Consider the following 18,766-nt stretch of genomic DNA (forward strand, 5'->3'; position numbering starts at 1 on the left):
TTAGAGGAAAGTCCTGAGCTTGGTAAAATATAGCAAGCAAACTTCTCTGTCTTCGAGGCTTCCTCTTCTCAACCTGGGAGATCTCAGACCCCACCCCCAATACCTGCAGAATGTAATCTACCCACAAAACCTGGGGTGGATTACAGGACCAGCTTCCTTTCTCCAGGTAAGAACCCACTCAGCTAGCGCCTGAGATCCCTGGAACGCCTCCCCATGCTAACGAGGCGGCTCAGGACCTTAGCCTTCAGCCAATGAGCTTTGCCCATCCAGGATGTTTCTAGCCCCTTCCTCAAAACTATCTAACACTTGATTCACCCCGAGTAAGAGTGAAGCTGGCCCCAGTGCGTTACTAGTTATTACCGTTAGTACTCATAGGGCCTCTGCCCACCTCCATCCCAGCTCCCCAGCCCTGTCTGTAACCCCTGCTCCATTTGCAGGGGTAGGGCGGGTCACATCATCCATTCCCAGACTGCTCTCTGCCTCTTGCTTGCAGTCTGAGGTACAGGTTCAGACTGTTCCTGCCATCATGCCTTCTACTAGACATCACAGACTCGCCCTCTGGAACTGTATGGTGCTACGTGCTTCCAATGAGCAGGACATGTAGGGGCTATAGTTCAATTCCTGTCTGGCATGCATGAAGCCCTAGGTCTCACAAACAGCACAACATAAAACTGGGCATGGTGGTACACCTCGGTAATCTCAGCATTTGGGAGGTGGAGGAAGAAGGAAGTTGTCTTAGGGTTTCTATTCCTGCACAAACCATCATGCTTCCCCCCCCACCCCCCCACCCCTGGGGTCAGGAGCCCACAGAGCGCTTCCCACAAGGCTTTATTCAGTTGAGCCAGGGAGATACAAGGAGGACCAGGCAGTCTGTGCAGAGGACAGCTGTGCTGCCCAGCTGTCGGGGCAAGTGCATCTTCCAGGAGTCAGGAATGGGGTGCTAGAACATGCCCCAAGGTAGAGGGTGCCCACGGGCAGGGTGGCCCAGGAACAGAGGTCCCCAAAGCCTCTGGACCTTTCAACCAAAGCTAAGTGGGCAGATGTGCAGCTTTCAGTCAGGCAGGAGGGGTATCCCTGGCCAAGACTGGGGCAGTGGCAGTTGGAACCCATGGATGCCCGGGATACACAGCAACACGTCTCCAGTCAGTCACAGGTGCATCTGCTTATCCTGCCCATGGGCCACATCATTGTGCTAGCTACCCTCTCTGAGCAGCTCAGAGGGAAGGGCTGAGAGCCTGCTGCAAGGCGGGTGCCTTGAAGGCAGGCAGCACCCTCAGCAAGGCCAGTTTCCTTTGGAATTGTGTGAGCTGACATCAAGACACAGAAGCAGAGCTGGGCAGGAAGAGAAGAGATGGGCACAGGGCAAGGGCGTGAACAACATCTCCGGGTCAGAAGCTAGTCAATCTTCCCTCCAGGCGGTGCCTCCTGCTGCTTCGTGGCCTCCAGAAAGGCTAATTCCTTGGCTTCCTTCTTCTGATTTCGTGCTTCATACTCCAGCCTGTTCTTGATGATCCTCTGCACAATCAGGTCTGTAGTGAGGTCACTGCCACTGTCAATTTGATGGAAGATGCCTCTTCTCTTGGGCTCCTGGTAGGGGTCAGACCCATCCCTGTCGGGTACAATCTCTGTCTTCCCATGACACACCAGGTCCACCTTGAAGTGATTCAGGAGCTCCGCTGTGACGGAGTACGGTGCCCCAGTCACCACTTCTGAAACATACGGGCAGGCCAGCACACTGAGAGTCCGCTCGTGCAGGCTCATGATGGGGTAGTTCTTGCCCTTGTACCGGTTTACTTCCTGGTCAAAGTGTAGGGCCTCTTGACTAGCTTGTGCACCTCCTGTAGGAAGTCCACGTGCCCGATGTGGAACAGGTCAAAGTCTCCCCGGGCTGGGGCTCCTTCCCAGAAGCAAACTGGATGATCTTCTCTGTAGAAACTGGGACACCCCTGTCCAGGGCCTCTGCCCCCCAGGGCACTGGGAGGAGACTTCTGAGGAAAGTGTGTCCCCGGCAGGTGTCGGGTAAGGGGGCTTTCCAAAACTGTCAGCATATTCCCGGTACTCTCCTGGCTGCTGTGGTGGGCCTTGGTCACCAGCAGCATGCGACCTACGAGGTCTGTGGTGGACACACCCTGGGTGCGTTTGCACTCTCTGTACCTCCCAGCCTGCTTCACTTCCTCATAGGTATCTCAGCCATCTACGGTCAGCGTGATGTCATTGCCGAGAACACAGAAGTCACAGTTGTGCTTGTCCAGTGTCTCCAGGGTGGTGACGCAGGGAGCAGCGGGCACCACCTCATCCACCCACTTGATGGCCTATACCATCTTGTAGCTCTCCTCCTGGGTAAACACCGGGGGCCCCTTATGCTTGGCAATCTCCTCATCCGTATGCACGCCCACGATGAGGTAGTCCCCCATGGCCCGTGCCTGCCGTAGCTGGTTGGAGTGGCCATAATGCACCATGTCATAGCAGCCATCGCACCACACCCGCACGGTGCGCTGATCTCCCGGACCCTTCAGCCCAGCAGCGCTGGCAGCCCCATGCCCGTTCCGGATCATGGCACCAGAGCCCCCGGTACTCTGCAAGGCCTGGCGGCTCCCGCGACACACAGTCCATCATGCTTTCTTATAGAACCCAGGCCAACCAACCCAGGATGGCACCACCCACAGTGGGTTGTACTGCAGGGCTGTCTCAACTCACAGGGTTCCAATAGTGACATAGAAGCTTAATGAATTACTAGGCCTTATAGCTAGGCTTGTTCCCAACTAGCTCATTATCTTAGTTAACCTGTTTATTGTAATCTACATCCTGCCTCGAGGCCTGTTACTTTAGTCCAGGCACCTGTTATTTCCTCCGGGTCTGGCTACAGAATCTCCCATGCCTGATTCTTTCCCAGAGTTCCTACCTCTGCCGGATGTCCCGCCTCTCCCTCCTGCCCTGCTATAGGCCATCAGCTCTTTATTAAACCAGTCAGAGGTGATGGAGGAGAATGTTGACACAACACTGGGACAAGTGATGCTTCATAAAAATAACAATACCAACATCTGGACTGTCCTCAGCTCTCTGCAGGTACTCAGTGCACAGGAAGATTTCCCCTACAGGCCTGGGCCCACCCCCATCACTCACTAATTAAGAAAATGTCCCCACAGGCTTGCCTGCAGCCTGATCTTAATAAGGCATTTTCTCAATTGAGGTTCCCACCTCTCAGATGACTTCACCTTGTAAGGAATTGATATAGGACTGTCCAGCACAGAGGGTCAGGAAATTCAAGGTCACTTCAATAACAAGTTCAAATTGGAGACCAGCCTGGGCTACATGAGACATTACCTCAAAAACAAGAAAAGAGACCAACAGCCTTAGGTACCCATCAACAGATGAATGGATTAAGAACGGCCAGGCGCGGTGGCGCACATCTTTAATCCCAGCACTCAGGAGGCAGAGGCAGGCGGATTTCTGAGTTCGAGGCCAGCCTGGTCTACAAAGTGAGTTCCAAGACAGCCAGGGCTACACAGGGAAACCCTGTCTCAAAAAACAAAAACAAACAAAAAATGATGTATACACAATGGTATTTTATTTAGACATTAAAAAAAAAAGTTAAGTCACCCCACCAAAAAACAAACAAAACAAAACAAAACAAAACAAACCAGGGCACGAACCTACCGTTAAACATTCCCTATTCCTGATAAAAGCAAATAAGCAACAAACTTCAGGGACTGTGGAGAACACACCATCATATCTTCTTGGGCTATCTTGGCCCCCTAAATAACCATTTATTAGCCCACTCTGTGTTTGTTCTGGTATCTTTACTATGGTTACTATGGGGCAAATCTTTTAGAAATGTACAACCAGGCCCTTGCTTCCACCAACCCAAAAGCTATCATCACATAGCATCTCAGGCTGTAGTGTAGATCTGTCTGCTCTAATCTGCCTACCTGGTATCTCCAACAATGTATTTACCTATTTTATTCATAATTTTCCTTGTTCTGTTACTATGAAAACTTGAACTGTTGCCATATTGGCATGTGGTCTTTGGGCAGTCCGAGTCTGTGTTCCAGGCTGTGGACACTCATACTTACATCCAGAATAAAGTAGCTTTTCTTTCCTTTACGGTGAGAACTATGTTCTTGCATAGGCAGTAGGAAAGAAATGAGATCATTTGCATGAAAGCATGATGTCTGTGTAAAGCTGAACAGGTTTTACTGCCTATTTTCTCTCATACACAGCATCTAGATGTTTTTGACGTATAAATACATAGTATGAGTGTCATATGCACACACCATAGATAAGTCTCAAACTATGTACTAAAAGAACTCAGACACCAAGGGCTATGTTATACATGCACATAACATTTATATTAATATCTAGAAAAGCAAGGCTGTAGTAACACAAAAGACCAACAGTAGCTAGTAGAGCTCTGTGACTTCCTCCAGAGCTCTGTGGATGCTTCACATCAGCTAACCGTAGCAACAACAAGTCTCCTTCCTGTTGTTCCTCAGACTACCAAGCAAATCCATACTGCCAAAAAAGACAGGCTGATGTGACTACAGTTGCGTTTAGGAGCCCATACAATATTTAAAATGTGACTTATGACGAACTCCTCACAAAGAGTTTATGTTGTTTTGTTTGACTGTCCTGGAACCTGCTTTGTAGACCAGGCTTGGCCTCAAACTCATGTAGCTCTCCACCTGTCTTCGCCTCCAGGAGTGCTGGGACTAAAGATGTAAAGATGTGCATGACCACACCAGGCTCTCCATAGTCTGGCCATGTAATCTCTCAAAAGCAATAGTGCTATTACTTAGCTTTAAGCTATAGAAAAAAATTTCAAAGCTAATTAAGTGCAAGTTTCAGGGTACTTGTTTTGAATGTGACCCTGGACCAGTAAGTCCCGTGCTTTCTTCATCTGTTACATGGATAGGACAGCATCTGAGGTCTTGGTCCAGAATACAGCCTTTTCTTAGGAGGATGAGACCTGGCCTTTTGACGAAAGGAGTTAAAGATAACCTGACTGAGTCAGTCCTTTTATAATGTCTACAGTAGCGAGTCCAGGAATGGAGGTCATCCACCTTGTTGAAGAAGGCTTCAGATTCCATTACAGATGGTTGTGAGCCACCATGTGTTGCTGGGAATTGAACTCAGAACCTCTAGGAAGAGCTCTTAACCACTGAGCCATCCTGCCAGCCCGCTCTGCTCCTTCTTTGACCTCATCTCTCACTGCTTCCTCCTTTACCTTTGGTATTTCTCAGCTCCAGCCATGCTTCTGCTTAGGGGGACTTGCTTCCTCTTTCTGGAATGCCTTTCTAGGCCAGAGAGGTAACTCCATCACCTCTGCTTAAACATCACCTATCCCAAAGACCTCTCCTGACCATCCTACCCAACCTGGTGACCCCCTCTCTCTCTCCTCCTGGTATCTTAGCCTGCTCTATAATGTTCTACAGCACCAGCTTCTGATATATTAGAAAAGTCTCCTATTGTGAATTACATTATTGTTCACTGCTGGCCTTGCCAGTAGAATGTGAATTTCAGGAAGCAGGGATTTTTGTCTATACAGTTTATTGATGTGTTCTAGCTATACAGAGCAGAGCCAGGCAAATTCTAAGTATCCAATAAACACTCATATTTGATGAATGAATGAAAATGTATTAATAACCATATAAACTTAACGCTAGAATAAGCACTGAAGGAAACTCTTATGAGGATTAAAAGTTATAGAAACTACAGCAAACATGAAATGTTTGACTCAGCTGTTATCTCTGTCTGTCTGAGCCCATCATGGACTTAGACACTACCCAGTGAGATATACCCCAGCCCTAACTAAATACTATGTGTATGTATGTGATATATGTACATATTGGTGTTCTGAGTTACACAAAAGGCACTTTGAGCAAGTCCATTTCCAGATACTGAACTAGGAGTTGTCTGAAAGAACCATTACCTAAGCAAGTCTCAGCTGTATGAGACTTTACTGTCACTGTGCCCACAAGTTAATTTGGTTAAGGGTTTATCTATCTTGTTGATTTTCTCAAAGAGCCAGCTCCTAGTTGATTCTTTGACGCTTTGTTTCTACTTGGTTGATTTCAGCCCCGAGTTTAATTATTTCCTGCTGTCTACTTCTCTTGGGTGTGTTTGCTTCTTTTTTTCTAGAGCTTTCAGGTGTGCTGTTAAGCTGCTAGTGTGTGCTCTCTCTAGTTTCTTTTTGGAGGCACTCAGAGCTATGAGTTTTCCTCTTAGCACTACTTTCATTGTGTCCCATAAGTTTGGGTATGTCATGTCTTCATGTTCACTAAATTCTAGAAAATCTTTAATTTCTTTCTTTATTTCTTCCTGGACCAAGTTATCATTGAGTAGGGCATTGTTCAGCTTCCATGTGTATGTGGGTTTTCTATTGTTTCTGTTGTTATTGAAGACCAGTCTTAGTCAGTGGTGGTCTGATAGAGTACATGGGATTAGTTCAATATTCTTGTATCTGTTGAGGTTTGTTTTATGCCGGATTATATAGTCACTTTTGGAGAAGGTACCATGAAGTTTTGAGAAGGTATAATCTTTTTGTGTGTGTGGATGAAATGTTCTATAGATATCTGTTAAATTCATTTCATTCATAACTGTGTTAGTTTCACTGTGTCTCTGTTTAGTTTGTGTTTCCATAATCTGTCCATTGGTGAGAGTGGAGTGTTGAAATCTCCTACTATTATTGTGTGAGGTTCAATGTGTGCTTTGAGCTTTAGCAACGTTTCTTTTGCAAATGTGGGTGCCCTGACATTTGGGGCATAGAAATTCGGAATTGAGAGTTCATCTTGGTGGATTTTTCCTCGGATGAGTACGTAGTGTCCTTCCCTGTCTTGTTTGATAACTTTTGGTTGAAAGTCTATTTTATTGGATATTAGAATGGCTACTCCAGGTTGTTTCTTGGGACCATCTGCTTGGAAAAATTTTTTCCAGCCTTTTACTCTGAGGTAGTGTCTGTCTTTGTCACTGAGGTGTGTTTCCTGCATGCAGCAAAATGCTGGGTCCTGATTACGTATCCAATCTGTTAGCCTATGTCTTTCTATTGGGGTATTGAGTCCATTGATGTTGGGAGATATTAAGGACCAATGATCATTACTTCCTGTTATCTTTGTTGTTAGAGGTGGAATCATTTTTGTGTGGTTCTCTTCGTTGGCGTTTGTTGTGAGAAGATTGATTTCTTGCTTTTTCTTGGGTGTAGCTTCCCTCTTGGTTTACCAGGTATGTCTGGGGACTAAGCTATGCAACATCTCTGTGAATTCTTAGGAAGAACAACTCCATAAATCTCAGCTATCAATCACTATTTACAAAAGGCTACTTCAAAGCCTAGATGCCATCACTCCAAAATTCATGCCAGATACCATGGCTCTGCTACATGTTCATGTGTGTGCCCCTGTGTACATGGAATGGCCAGAGGATCACATGTCGGGTCCTGTTCTATCACTCTTTGCATTATTCCCCCCTCCCTTTTTTAAAAGACTAGGTCTCACTATGTGTAGCCATCCAGCGGCCTACAGTTGAAAGGGGTTAACCTGAAAAGGAGGGCTAGAAATGAAAAAAGGTGGTGGTGGTGGGAGGGGGATGAAAGAAGCATGAAGCTAAGTCTGTGTTCTGATCAAGGCTCAAAGTTTAATAATAAGCTTTGCATTTATAAAAGGAAAGACCACAAAACCCATCCCCTGCTTCAGCTGGAGTATGTTGCAGAGCAAGGTCAGCACAGCAGCCCAAACAGCTAAGTTCCCATGGGAACCTGTAACTGTAACCAAGGCAGATGTCTCTGTCCAGGTTGATAAGACCTGTCGTGGCAAATGTTCAAGGTCTGCTTAGCTTCCTCAAGGCTGAGAAGGTTACAACTATGTGGTCCGGCTAGCCTGGTACTTGCTAGGTATACTAGGCTGGCCTCAAGCTCACAGAGATGCCCCTGCCTCTGCCTCATGAGTGCTGGAATTACAGATGCGCACCATGACAACTAACAAGGCTCTCTCTCCCCGCTCTCTGCCCTTTTCCCACTGCCAGAGTTACAGATGTGCTGAGCCCCATGCAGGTCTTCCTACCTGCTCAGCAAGCATTCTCACCCTCTGAGCTTTGTGTGGTTGCTGTTAAAACAGGGACTCACTATGTTGATCAGGCGCTCCTGAACTCAAGATCCCCCCACCCCACCCCCCGCGCCTCTCTCTGCCTTCTTAAGAGCTGGGGTTTATTTTTTATTTATTTATTTTAAGAATTTGGGGTTGGCTTTGAAGTTTGCATAGGTGGAGAAAGCATCTTCAGGAAGCCACGTTTAGTGAAGGACGAAGAGGAAGTAAAACAGCAAGTCATGAAGGGTGATGATGGTCGGTTGTGGGGGAGATGGAGAAGTCACCAGCCTCCTGCAGCCAGGACCAAAACTGCACAGTTCATCTGGCTGTGCCAGTCAGAGGTCCCGAACAAATTTCTTGGAATAGGGAGGACTTTGGCGAAATGAGTCTTAACAATGGGTTGATGTTTTGACTTGCTACTACTAACCGTGGGAAGGGATTAACTTGGGCAGTGGTTCCTCTCAGTGAGGGTAGGGCTCCTTTGTTTTGATAACATTGCTTTCCCAGGCTGCGGGATGACTAAGTGCAACCAGGTCACCAGGACTCTGAGTAGAGCTGAACCCTTCTGCAGGGTCTTAGACTCAAACTCCAATTCCTATGATGGCACAGCACGTGCCTTTACCCATTAAGTCATCTTGCTAGGCCATGTAGAGCAGGCAAATCCAATGGGCTCAAGTTCAAACCCTGTTTGTATCACTTTTCATTGCCTAATGCTATGGAGAAAGACTTTCCCATAAATCGTTTAAGCACGAGTCAGATCAGCCGTGGCAGACTGAAGAGACACCTCTTTTAGTTTCTTGTTTCAGTTTCTGAGTATTGACAACTGTGGGATGTTTTCACCAAGTACCCTCTTGACAGGGTGGAACACGTTTTCCTGGCCTGACTTCCTGTCCAAATGCAGCCTTTCCCTATACTCCCTGCTTTGAATCTGTAGGGACTGTAATTGGAAATGTTGGGTTAATTAAGAGAACGTGATTTTAAGATAAAACCCCAATTTAAAAGAAAAGCGGGCAGTGGGGGCTAGAAATGTAAACTAGTTGGCAGACTGCCTGCCCACCTTGCATGAGACTAAGGTGTGATCTCCTACACCATAGAAATCGGTACGGGGCACACACTGTAACCCCAAACCACAGAAGAGGAAGTAGAAGAATTACAAGTTCAATGCCATCCTTAGCCAAGCGGTGAATTTGAGACTAGCCTGGAATAGAAGAAACCCTATGCTGGCTGGAGAAATGTCTCAGAGGTTAAGAGCACTGACTGGGGGCTGGTGAGATGGCTCAGTGGGTAAGAGCACCCGACTGCTCTTCCGAAGGTCCAGAGTTCAAATCCCAGCAACCACATGGTGGCTCACAACCATCCACAACGAGATCTGGCGCCCTCTTCTGGAGTGTCTGAAGACAGCTACAGTGTACTTATATATAATAAATAAATAAATCTTAAAAAAAAAAAAAAGCACTGACTGTTCTTCCAGAGGTCCTGAGTTCAATTCTCAGCAACCACATGATGGCTCACAACCATCTGTAATGGGAACTGACGACCTCTTCTGGTGTGTCTGAAGACAGTGACAATGTACTCATATAAACTAACTAAATAAATCTTTAAAAGGAAAGAAACCCTATGCTATGTAAATAACAAAAACTAGTGATAGAACTCACAGTTGCCAAGTTTGAGGAGCTAAACCTGATCACTTGGGCCAACAACTCCAAGTTGTCTTCTGATCTGCACCATGGCACACATATCCACACACACAAGTTTTCATTTAAAAATATACAGTGGATCCATGCAACAGGTCCTAGGCAGATCTCTGGGAGTTCAAGGCCAGCCTGGTCTACATAGTCCCAGGACAGCTAGAGCTAAATAATGACAGCCTGTCTCAAAAAACAAAACAAAAATTAAAAACAACCAATATATGCAATAGTGTGGTGGATAAGACGTGTAATCTAAGCAGTTTGGAGCCTGAAGAAGTTCCTGAACTCAAAGCCCAGTGAGGCTATGCAGTGAGCCTGTTTCAATAAATAAATAACAAAGGGAGGGGCCGCTAGGGTGATGACCAATCTTGGCTAGACAACTAGACTGCTCCGGGAATTATTAGATTGTTAGATTATTTGAAACGGGAGGACCCGTCCTAAATCTTCTGGTTCTTCTGCTGGCAGCCCAGATGAAGAGATATGAGAGACAGTGAAGAGCTCCTTTGCCTGCTTGCTCTCGCTCTCACTAGCACATTCATCTATGCCAGTCCTGTGGCTTTCCTTTTGGACAAAAGCCAACTCCTTTGGGATTCTAATGTAGACAGAGGGCCAGCAGCTCTCCAGGACTCCTCCAGGACTCCAGTGCCAGGCTGGGACTATTATGACAGACAATCAGCCTCCTGGACCCAACAGTTACCACATTCTTGGCCTTTTCCAGAGTCTCGCAGCCATTGTTGGACTACATGAACTAAATCCTGTATAAATCCCTTTTAAACACACACATAAATATTTACTCTAACATCTGTTCCTCTAGAGAGTACTGACTAAGGCAGCACATGATTTAGTAAGAGCATGGTCTTTTGCAGCAAGCCCAGTCTCTGTTGTTTCTCAGCTCCCGGCTTTTTTTTTTTTTTTAAAGATTTATTTATTTTATGTACATGACCATACTGTCCTTGACACAGCACAAGAGGGCATAGGATCCAATTACAGATGATTGTGAGCCACCATGTGGTTGCTGGGAATTGAACTCATGACCTTTGGAAGGGCTGCCAGTGCTCTTAACCACTGAGCCATCTCTCCAGCCCTCTATCCCAGCTTTTTATACTTCACTTTCCTACATCTGAAATTTGTTAAATGAATGTTTGTAAAGCCTTTAGAACAGGGCCCTGATCACATCAGTATTGTTTGCTAAGAATACTTTGGTTCATACGATTTCTAGTTTGTCTGTTCGGTGCTGGGTATTGAACATTGGGCCTCAAGCTTGTTTTGTTTTTGTTTTTGTTTTTGTTCTTGTTTTGTCTTTGGTTTTTTTTCGAGACAGGGTTTCACTGTGTAGCCCTGGCTGTCCTGGAACTCACTTTGTAGACCAGGCTAGCCTCAAACTCAGAAATCAGCCTGCCTCTGCCTCCCAAATGCTGGGATTAAAGGCGTGAGCCACCACACCCGGCTCTCAAGCTTGTATTTTATGCCTGAGCATCACTTACAGCTGTCGGGCTCACCACTAAACATCTCATTTGTACTGCCTGATGTTAAAATACCTAGATGTGTATGTGTCTTGGTTTCTGAAAAGGTGTCATAAATTAGTGGTCGTTGTACTAGTAATGGATGGATAAGGATTTATGGGGAAGTTTGGGGTCTGTCCCAAAATGGCTTAAAGCCAAAAAAAAAAAAAAAAAAAAAAAAGCCTGCTATTTGGACACTGACTAGTAATTAGTAAAAATACTGTCTATTTGGAAATAATAGGGCGGTCCGCTGCCAACTAACTGTGAATCTATGAAATCTAACAGTACAGTCCGACAACCAGCTGACAATCACTTCAGGGTCTTCCAGTTGGGCCAGTCCCTTGTCCATTGTTTTCTGCTCTGGGATAAGTCTGGCAGCTTTGTTGCCTTATAGGTTTTGTTTTTTGTTTTTTAACAAGTTTACAGCTTGGAGTGTTTGAAACCTGGCAGTATTTGTTTCGAGGAAGATAGCTGCAGTTCACCAGAAGACCCTTTTAATTTGGAGCATGGTGAACCTTCCTTAGTCCCAGATGTCCTCTTTGGCCTGGTCCTCACTAGTCTCCACTCTTAGCCACAACTCAGTTTTGCTTTTCTAATAACTCCGCCCTTTCGGAGAAACACAAGGGCGGAGTTGAGGGCGACGGTGTAGGCATTGCGCTTGCGCAAGGGGCCGGGCGCGAGCGCCCCAGGGAGGCCACGCTCCCAGGGCTGATGTCCGGGGCGCCTGCGCAGTAGGCCTGGAGGCTGGCAAAACTGAATGGACTTGCTTTTGGGGTGTGGTGTCAGTGCGGCTGCGCGCGAGCCGGTGCCGCGGTACTTAACTTCGCAGCCCCGGGTGTCGGAGGTAGCCATGCAGAGCGCACCCATGGAGCAGCCAGCTAAGCGGCCCCGCTGCGATGGCAGCCCACGGACGCCACCGAGCACTCCTCCTGCAACAGCTAATCTGTCTGCAGACGACGACTTCCAAAATAGCGACCTCCGAACCTGGGATCCGGAGGACGTGTGCTCCTTCTTAGAGAATCGTGGTTTCCGAGAGAAGAAAGTGCTGGACATGTTCAGAGGTAGCGGGCCTGAGGGACGGGGACGAAGGATGGCCACCTTGGGGCCGAGCGGGGAGAGTTCACGTGGGAGACACCCTAAGGGGGAGGCTCGCCGAGCGGAGGTCTCTGGGGGAAGCGGCTGGCGGGAACCCGAATCTGGAGAGGGAGGCGCCCGGACGGGATGCGAACAGACGGGCTACCCAAGGTTGGCACAGGTGAAGTGCAAGCCCATCGGCTCACTCTGGGTGGCGAACCTAGTAGAGGCCCAGGGAGGTTTGGTAGAAGGGTCTTTTCGGGAACTTGTCACTTCTGCCAGGAGCGATCCCCGCCCTTCTTAGAAGACTTTACCCCAGACCTCCGGCTGTGGCTTGCGGTCTTTCAGGCTCACCTGGCTTGGGAGACCCCTCTGTGCTAACCGCAGCTCCCGGAACACTTGGCCCCCATGAGAGATTTTGAACGCTTTTAAGTTTAACTCTTAAGCTGGTCCCGGAATTTGGGGTTTTCCTTAAAGGGGAGGGAAGGTACTTAATCTCTGGATTCTCACTGACTATCATAATAGCCTAGTAGGGTTCAGTATGTGCTCATTGTATTTGCAGAATGCTACTAAGCGAATTTCTCTTCCAACATAAGAACAGGTTATTCACTTGACCACTGAAACCCCAACATTCCACAACTTGGCCACTCAAGAATATTAAGGGATGCTTCTAGTTCTTGGTCATGCTCCCGTCAACACTTTGAATCTACTCAACTTTTTTTTTTTTTTTTTTTTTTTTTGGTGGTGGCTGTGAAGCTTAACCCCTTGTATGATTCCCGGAGGTGTTCGCTTGGAAAGTGGCCCCTCCGTTGTTATGATTTTCAAATTCAGTGAACTTTACTTCTTGTGGGGTGGAGCCCCATGTGCCTAATTGAAGGACTGACATTAAGAAAGCTTAAAAAGGGGCTGGGGATTTAGCTCAGTGGTAGAGTGCCTAGCAAGCGCAAGGCCCTGGGTGCGGTACTCAGCTGGGGGGGAGGGGGGGCGGGGAGGAAGAAAGAAAGAAAGCTTAAAAATAGGAACTCACGTTTCTTTTTTCTCTCCCTCTACAGAAGAGTAACTTTGGGGGTGGGGGTGGGGTAAGACAGGGCCTGTCTTATGTAGTCCCCTAGTCCTATCGATCTAGTCCTGGAACTAGATTGATAGACCAGCCTAGCCTCGAACTCAGAGATCCACCTGCCTCTGACTCCTGAGTACTGGGATTAACAGTGTAGGCCACCACACCTGGCAAGATTTCATTTTAACTTTATATATATATGCATGTTTTGCCTTTATGTATATGTGTGCACCATGTATGTGCCTGGGGTCCTTGAGGCCAGACTGGAGTGACTCCGTGATGGAGTTGCTGCCACAGGGGTGCTGAGAACTGAAGCTGAGCCTTCTGCAAGAGCAGTGAGTGCTCTTAACCACGGAACCATCTCTTCTGGCTCTGTTTTTATTTTTAGTTATGTTTTTATGGGGATGCTGGTAGGGGGTATGCGTATGATGAGTACAGTGTCTGTCGAAGCCTTAAGAGGGCAGCCAACCCTCTGGAGCTGGAGTTCAGGAGCTGTGACTGGCCTAACTAAAGTGGGTGCTGAGGGCTGACCTCACTCCTCCCCAAGAACAGTGTGTGCCCTTTGCTGATCAGCCATCTCTCCAGCCCCAGATGATGTTTTGATAACCAAAGATGTTAAGTAACTTTCCAAAGTCACATTATTAGACCAAAAAAAAAAAAAAAATGCAGAGTTGGATTTTTTTAAAGGTTAAGTCTTTGGATTCCAGAATTCATTCCAGTTATTTCTGAAATGGTGTTCTGACAAGACTTCAGGTTCCAGTCTCAGGTCTTCAGCTGTCCTAGACTAGATAATGAGATCTTATCTCAAAACAAAACACCATTGGAGAACATAGCCAAAATTAGAAAATCAACTAAGGCAAGAGAAAAACATCTCGTCAGTAGAAAACGAAGCAGGGCTGCAGAGACGGCTCAGCAGCTACGAGCACTGACTGCTCTTCCAGAGGTTCTGAGTTCAGTTCTCAGCAACCACATGGTGGCTCACGGCCATCTCTAATGGGACCTGATGCCCTCTTCTGGTGTGTTTGAAGAGAGCAATGGTGTACTCATATGCATTAAATAAATAAATAAATAAATAAATCTTAAAAAAAATAATAAGTAAAAAAGCAAAAGACCATTGACAAACAACCAGGAAAGAAATAAAGCAGCTCTCGCGCAATACTAATTATTAAAATACTGGGTTATAATTTAATAATTAAAAAAAATGTTAGATGAAATATGTATAACCAGTAAGGTTGATAGAAGTGCCCGTTAGGTCAACTATGGGCTGTTTGGCAATGCTTTGACTTACAGTGAATAGTTATGGCTGACATTTATTATGTCTGTACTTTGTATGAAGGACTGCTATACACATTTATAAGCCTTTTAGGGAGGGGTAGGCTTTTGTGTGTGTGTGTTTATATGGAGGATCGCACCCAGGGCTTTGTTCATGCTCTGTGTGGACTGTGCCACTGAGTCACACCCCCAATCAGTCAGTAACCATGCAAGCATGTGTTCCGAATTCTACCACCCACACAAAAAGTTGGGTGTAGTGGTGCATGCTGATAATCCCAGAGGTGAGGGGGCAGGAGAAAGAAAGTTCCTGAGGTTTGCTGGCCAAGCACTGTCTCTGAAATGTATACATAAACTCACCTGGGTACACATACACATAAATACGAAGTGAATAAATCTTAGAAAAATACTGGGTAGAGGAGGAGGGAAGGAAGACGCCTGACATTGACCCCCAGCTCCCAACAAGCAGATGCACAGATGTGCAAATGCACCCCTACACAGGTGCGTGCACGCACACCCCAAATGGATTCCAATTGGTATATGTTGTAGAATACAAAGTATCCACTAAGAAAGATACAGGCTTTCATCACTGAGAACTAAGTTTAGGATATTGGGTGGGAAAAATTGGTTATATGACAATCTTTTTTATATAAATTTGCATCATTGTATAGAGATACATCTGTTACCTCACAGTGTTAAACAGTAGGTATCAGATTGCACTTAAGTGAATTGGTGGTATTTGCTACGTAATATTATTTGGACTTTTTACCTTGAGTAAACTGTTTTTCATGATAGGAAAAAAAAATACAAAAGTACTGTTTTCACTCCAACTTTTATTTTTCAGAAGAACACTGCCTCATTTTTTCTTGTTAATTTAAAAAAGGTTTTTGTTTATGTGAAAATAAGAGTCCAGAGTTGTAGAATCTGAGCTCCAGAAGAGGTAGAATTAATTAACTGTTTAGAAAGATAAAAAAAGTACATGTATGTATATATAATTCTTTCCAAACACCGGGGATTGTTTGCTTTCAAAGGAGTTTTAGAACTAAAACTCTGGGTATTTTTCTTCTGGTTTGAAGTGGATGGTTCTAAGAACAATTGATTTAAATGTCCTTCTCTAACCCTGCTGCCAGCGCTGGCTTTAAAAAACAGGAAGCTGCTGATTTGGCAGAACTCACAAATATAATTAGGTTTTACTTTCGGTTTCCGTTGCTTTTGTCACAAATAAGTCGCCTAGATAAGATTTTAAAAGTAATGTATGGAAAGTATGGTATTGGCCGGGTTTGGCAGGTTACCTGTCTAGTATGCACAAAGACCTGGGTTTAATCCTTAGTAACTTTTTTTTTTTTGGATTTTCGAGACAGGGTTTCTCTGTATAGCCCTGGCTGTCCTGGAACTCACTCTGTAGACCAGGCTGGCCTCGAACTCAGAAATCCGCCTGCCTCTGCCTCCCAAGTGCTGGGATTAAAGGCATGCGCCACCACTACCCGGCCTTAGTAACTTTTTAAGTTTTGACCTCTGGAGGCCAACCTAGCTATGAGGCAAGATTCGTGCACACATGCACACACGCCCAGGCATAATGGTACATCCCTTTACTCCTAGCACTTAGGAGGCAGAGGCAAGTTGATTTGTGTTGAGTTTGAGGCCAGCCTGCTCTGCATGGATTTCAGGATAGCTAGAACAACATAGTGAGACCCTGCTTCATAAACCTAAACAAACAACTACCTAAGGGAGGGAGGGGGGAGGGAGGGAGGGAGGGAGTGGGGAGGGAGGGAGGGAGGGCGGGCTGGAGAGAGAGTTCTTTGTGTAGGAATGATTACTCCAATCTGGAGTTTAGATCACAGTACTCACATAACAAGATGAGTGTCACCTTTAAACACTAGTAGTCCCTTCTGTGGTGGGATGTTGACAGGAAGGGATCCTGGCAATTACTGGCTTCCAACCTAGACAAATGCAAGCCCCAGGGTCAGCAAAGAGACCTTGTCTCAGAGTGGCAGGCAGATTGTGGTAAAGACCCTCGATGCCTTCCATGTGTCCAGTCCTGGTGCACACATACAACACACATACAAATTAAATATATATTTAGTATATTTTAAATGATTTGTGATTTATACTTTATAAATGTATACAATATCAAATATATATGTGTGTGTATTTAAAGAATGATGCATTTGTGTCCTAATACCTGAAAAGCATTTGTTCTAAGACCCAAGCATGTAACTTAAATCTGATGCTTAAGTCCGTTCCATAAAATGACCGTGTTTGCATCTAACCTCTGTACACCCACATCCGTAAACTATACATCATCTCTGCACTACTTATAATACCACATGAAATGTAAATAGTTGTTATACTGTATTTTTACGTGTTATCTACAGTAATGTACAGAAGTGTTTACATGTTCAGTACAGATGTACTTTTTTTTTTCTGAATATTTTCCATTAATACCATAAACGAGGAACCGGTAGCTGTAGAAGGCTGGCTGTAGATCACATGATTCACTGCAATGAGTTCTTAGTCCATACAAGCTGAGCAAATTCTGATAGATTCAAACTGAAAGGCACAGGAAAATACATGCTATAAATATCTAGTTTACCTTTTCCTTTTCCATAGAAAATAAAATCACCGGCTCGTTCCTGCCCTTTTTGGATGAGGATCGTCTGGAAGATCTGGGAGTAAGGTAAGGATAAGGAGACACATAGTGAGGCCAGATGCACTTCCTTCACTGTTTGGGAACAAAGCCCAAGAGCTTGGGGTTCACCCGTGCTCATTTCAGCACAGCGGCAGGTTCAGCACAGCGGCAGGCTTTAAAACAATCCCTGGCTTGCTGTTTCTGCTGTGCGGGGCTTGTGGTTAGTTTCCATTTCAAAGAGCTTTGCCAACAAGAGTTCATGAAGTTTGTAGTGACCAACTTTTTACTCTCAAATTCAGACTAATTGAATTATATGCACTAGAAATGTATTGGAACGAGCAGGGAAAACATTAGCAAGAAAAGTCAAAGTTACCGCCCTCTTTGTAGGTCTTAAGGCTGTCTGAGGACTGGGGTGTGTCTTTGTGTGTAAACTGTTAAAGAACATAATTGTCCCATGATAGCTTTGTACACACACATATGTATATGTTTCTGTATATGGCTGGAGGTTCTGGGGTCTAAGGTAGAGATGCCATTCTTTTAAAGATCTTAGCTGAGTGTTCAGTGTTTATGTGTGCTTTAAAAGTGGTCTTTTCTCTCTTTCATAATTGACAGCAGTTCCGTGTTTGTGGTGACTGTGAACTAAGAGTAAAACCAAAGACTCAGCCTGAGTTCTATCAGATCCTGTGCTTTAGAACTTTGAGAGTGGAAGCACAGTGTGAAACAGCATCAGCAGAGGGCCTTCACTGCCTTAGAAACTTGCCTGGGTCACAGAGTTCAGGGCTTTTACTTGGCCTTTTTCTAACCCATCTTACCTGTCTCGGTTACCCATCAGTTTACCTTATTACCTGTGAACGGGTGGACTTTCTTCTGACTTTTTTCCTCAAAGACCCAAACACCATTGATTTGTTTAGCAGATGTTTATGGGAAGTACATTTGGTCCTAGGCACTCTTCTGGGAGTTAACAAGAGAGGCGAATCCAAAAGGAACTACAGTGGGTTTCTTGTACCCTGCCTTCTGCCTCTGAGATGGAGTCCATGGGGCTTTTTAGACTTGTGTTAGCTTGTACTGTAGCCATCTGTTGTTTGTTTAAGTTATCTAAAATTAGATTAAGTGAGGGCCAGAGATGTGGCTCAGAGGTTAGGAGCACTTCCTGTCCTAGAGGATCCCCAGGTCATTTCCCAGCATCCACACCAGTCTCCTTGGCAGCATGTGTGTGTAACTCTAGCTCTATGCCTAACACCCACCTCTGGCCTCCACAGAGGCCAGACCCACAGGCCTCCACTCCACACAGACCCACACGCAGACACATAATTGAAATCTTCTCATTGTGATGAATTTAAAATGTTTAGTTCTGGGGCTGGAGAGATGGCTCAGCGGTTAAGAGCACTGACTGCTCTTCCGAAGGTCCTGACTTCAAATACCAGTAACCAGCAACCATATGGTGGCTTACAACCATCCATAATGAGATCTGA

At 45.7% G+C, this 18,766-nt stretch overlaps 1 protein-coding gene and 1 pseudogene across 2 annotated transcripts in view; one reads left to right on the top strand and one right to left on the bottom strand.

Annotated features, from left to right (window-relative positions):
• Positions 1-1,043: 1,043 nt before the first annotated feature.
• On the bottom strand, positions 1,044-2,564 carry LOC110289407 (ethanolamine-phosphate cytidylyltransferase pseudogene; annotated as a pseudogene).
• Positions 2,565-11,952: 9,388 nt separating this feature from the next.
• Positions 11,953-18,766, top strand: part of Samhd1 (SAM and HD domain containing deoxynucleoside triphosphate triphosphohydrolase 1) — a 39,322-nt gene continuing 32,508 nt past the window's right edge. The window contains exons 1-2 of one of the 2 annotated variants that reach the window (XM_021155903.3): positions 11,953-12,326; positions 17,276-17,342. In XM_021155903.3, the coding sequence (XP_021011562.1) occupies positions 12,023-12,326; positions 17,276-17,342 (371 nt within the window). In that variant the 5' untranslated portion in view covers positions 11,953-12,022. The remainder of the gene's footprint in view (positions 12,327-17,275; positions 17,343-18,766) is intronic. The other variant, XM_021155904.3, reaches the window with a different exon arrangement.

The sequence above is a fragment of the Mus caroli genome, unplaced genomic scaffold, assembly GCF_978045245.1.
Source record: "Mus caroli unplaced genomic scaffold, Mus_caroli_1 scaffold_2, whole genome shotgun sequence".
Lineage (NCBI taxonomy): Eukaryota > Metazoa > Chordata > Mammalia > Rodentia > Muridae > Mus > Mus caroli.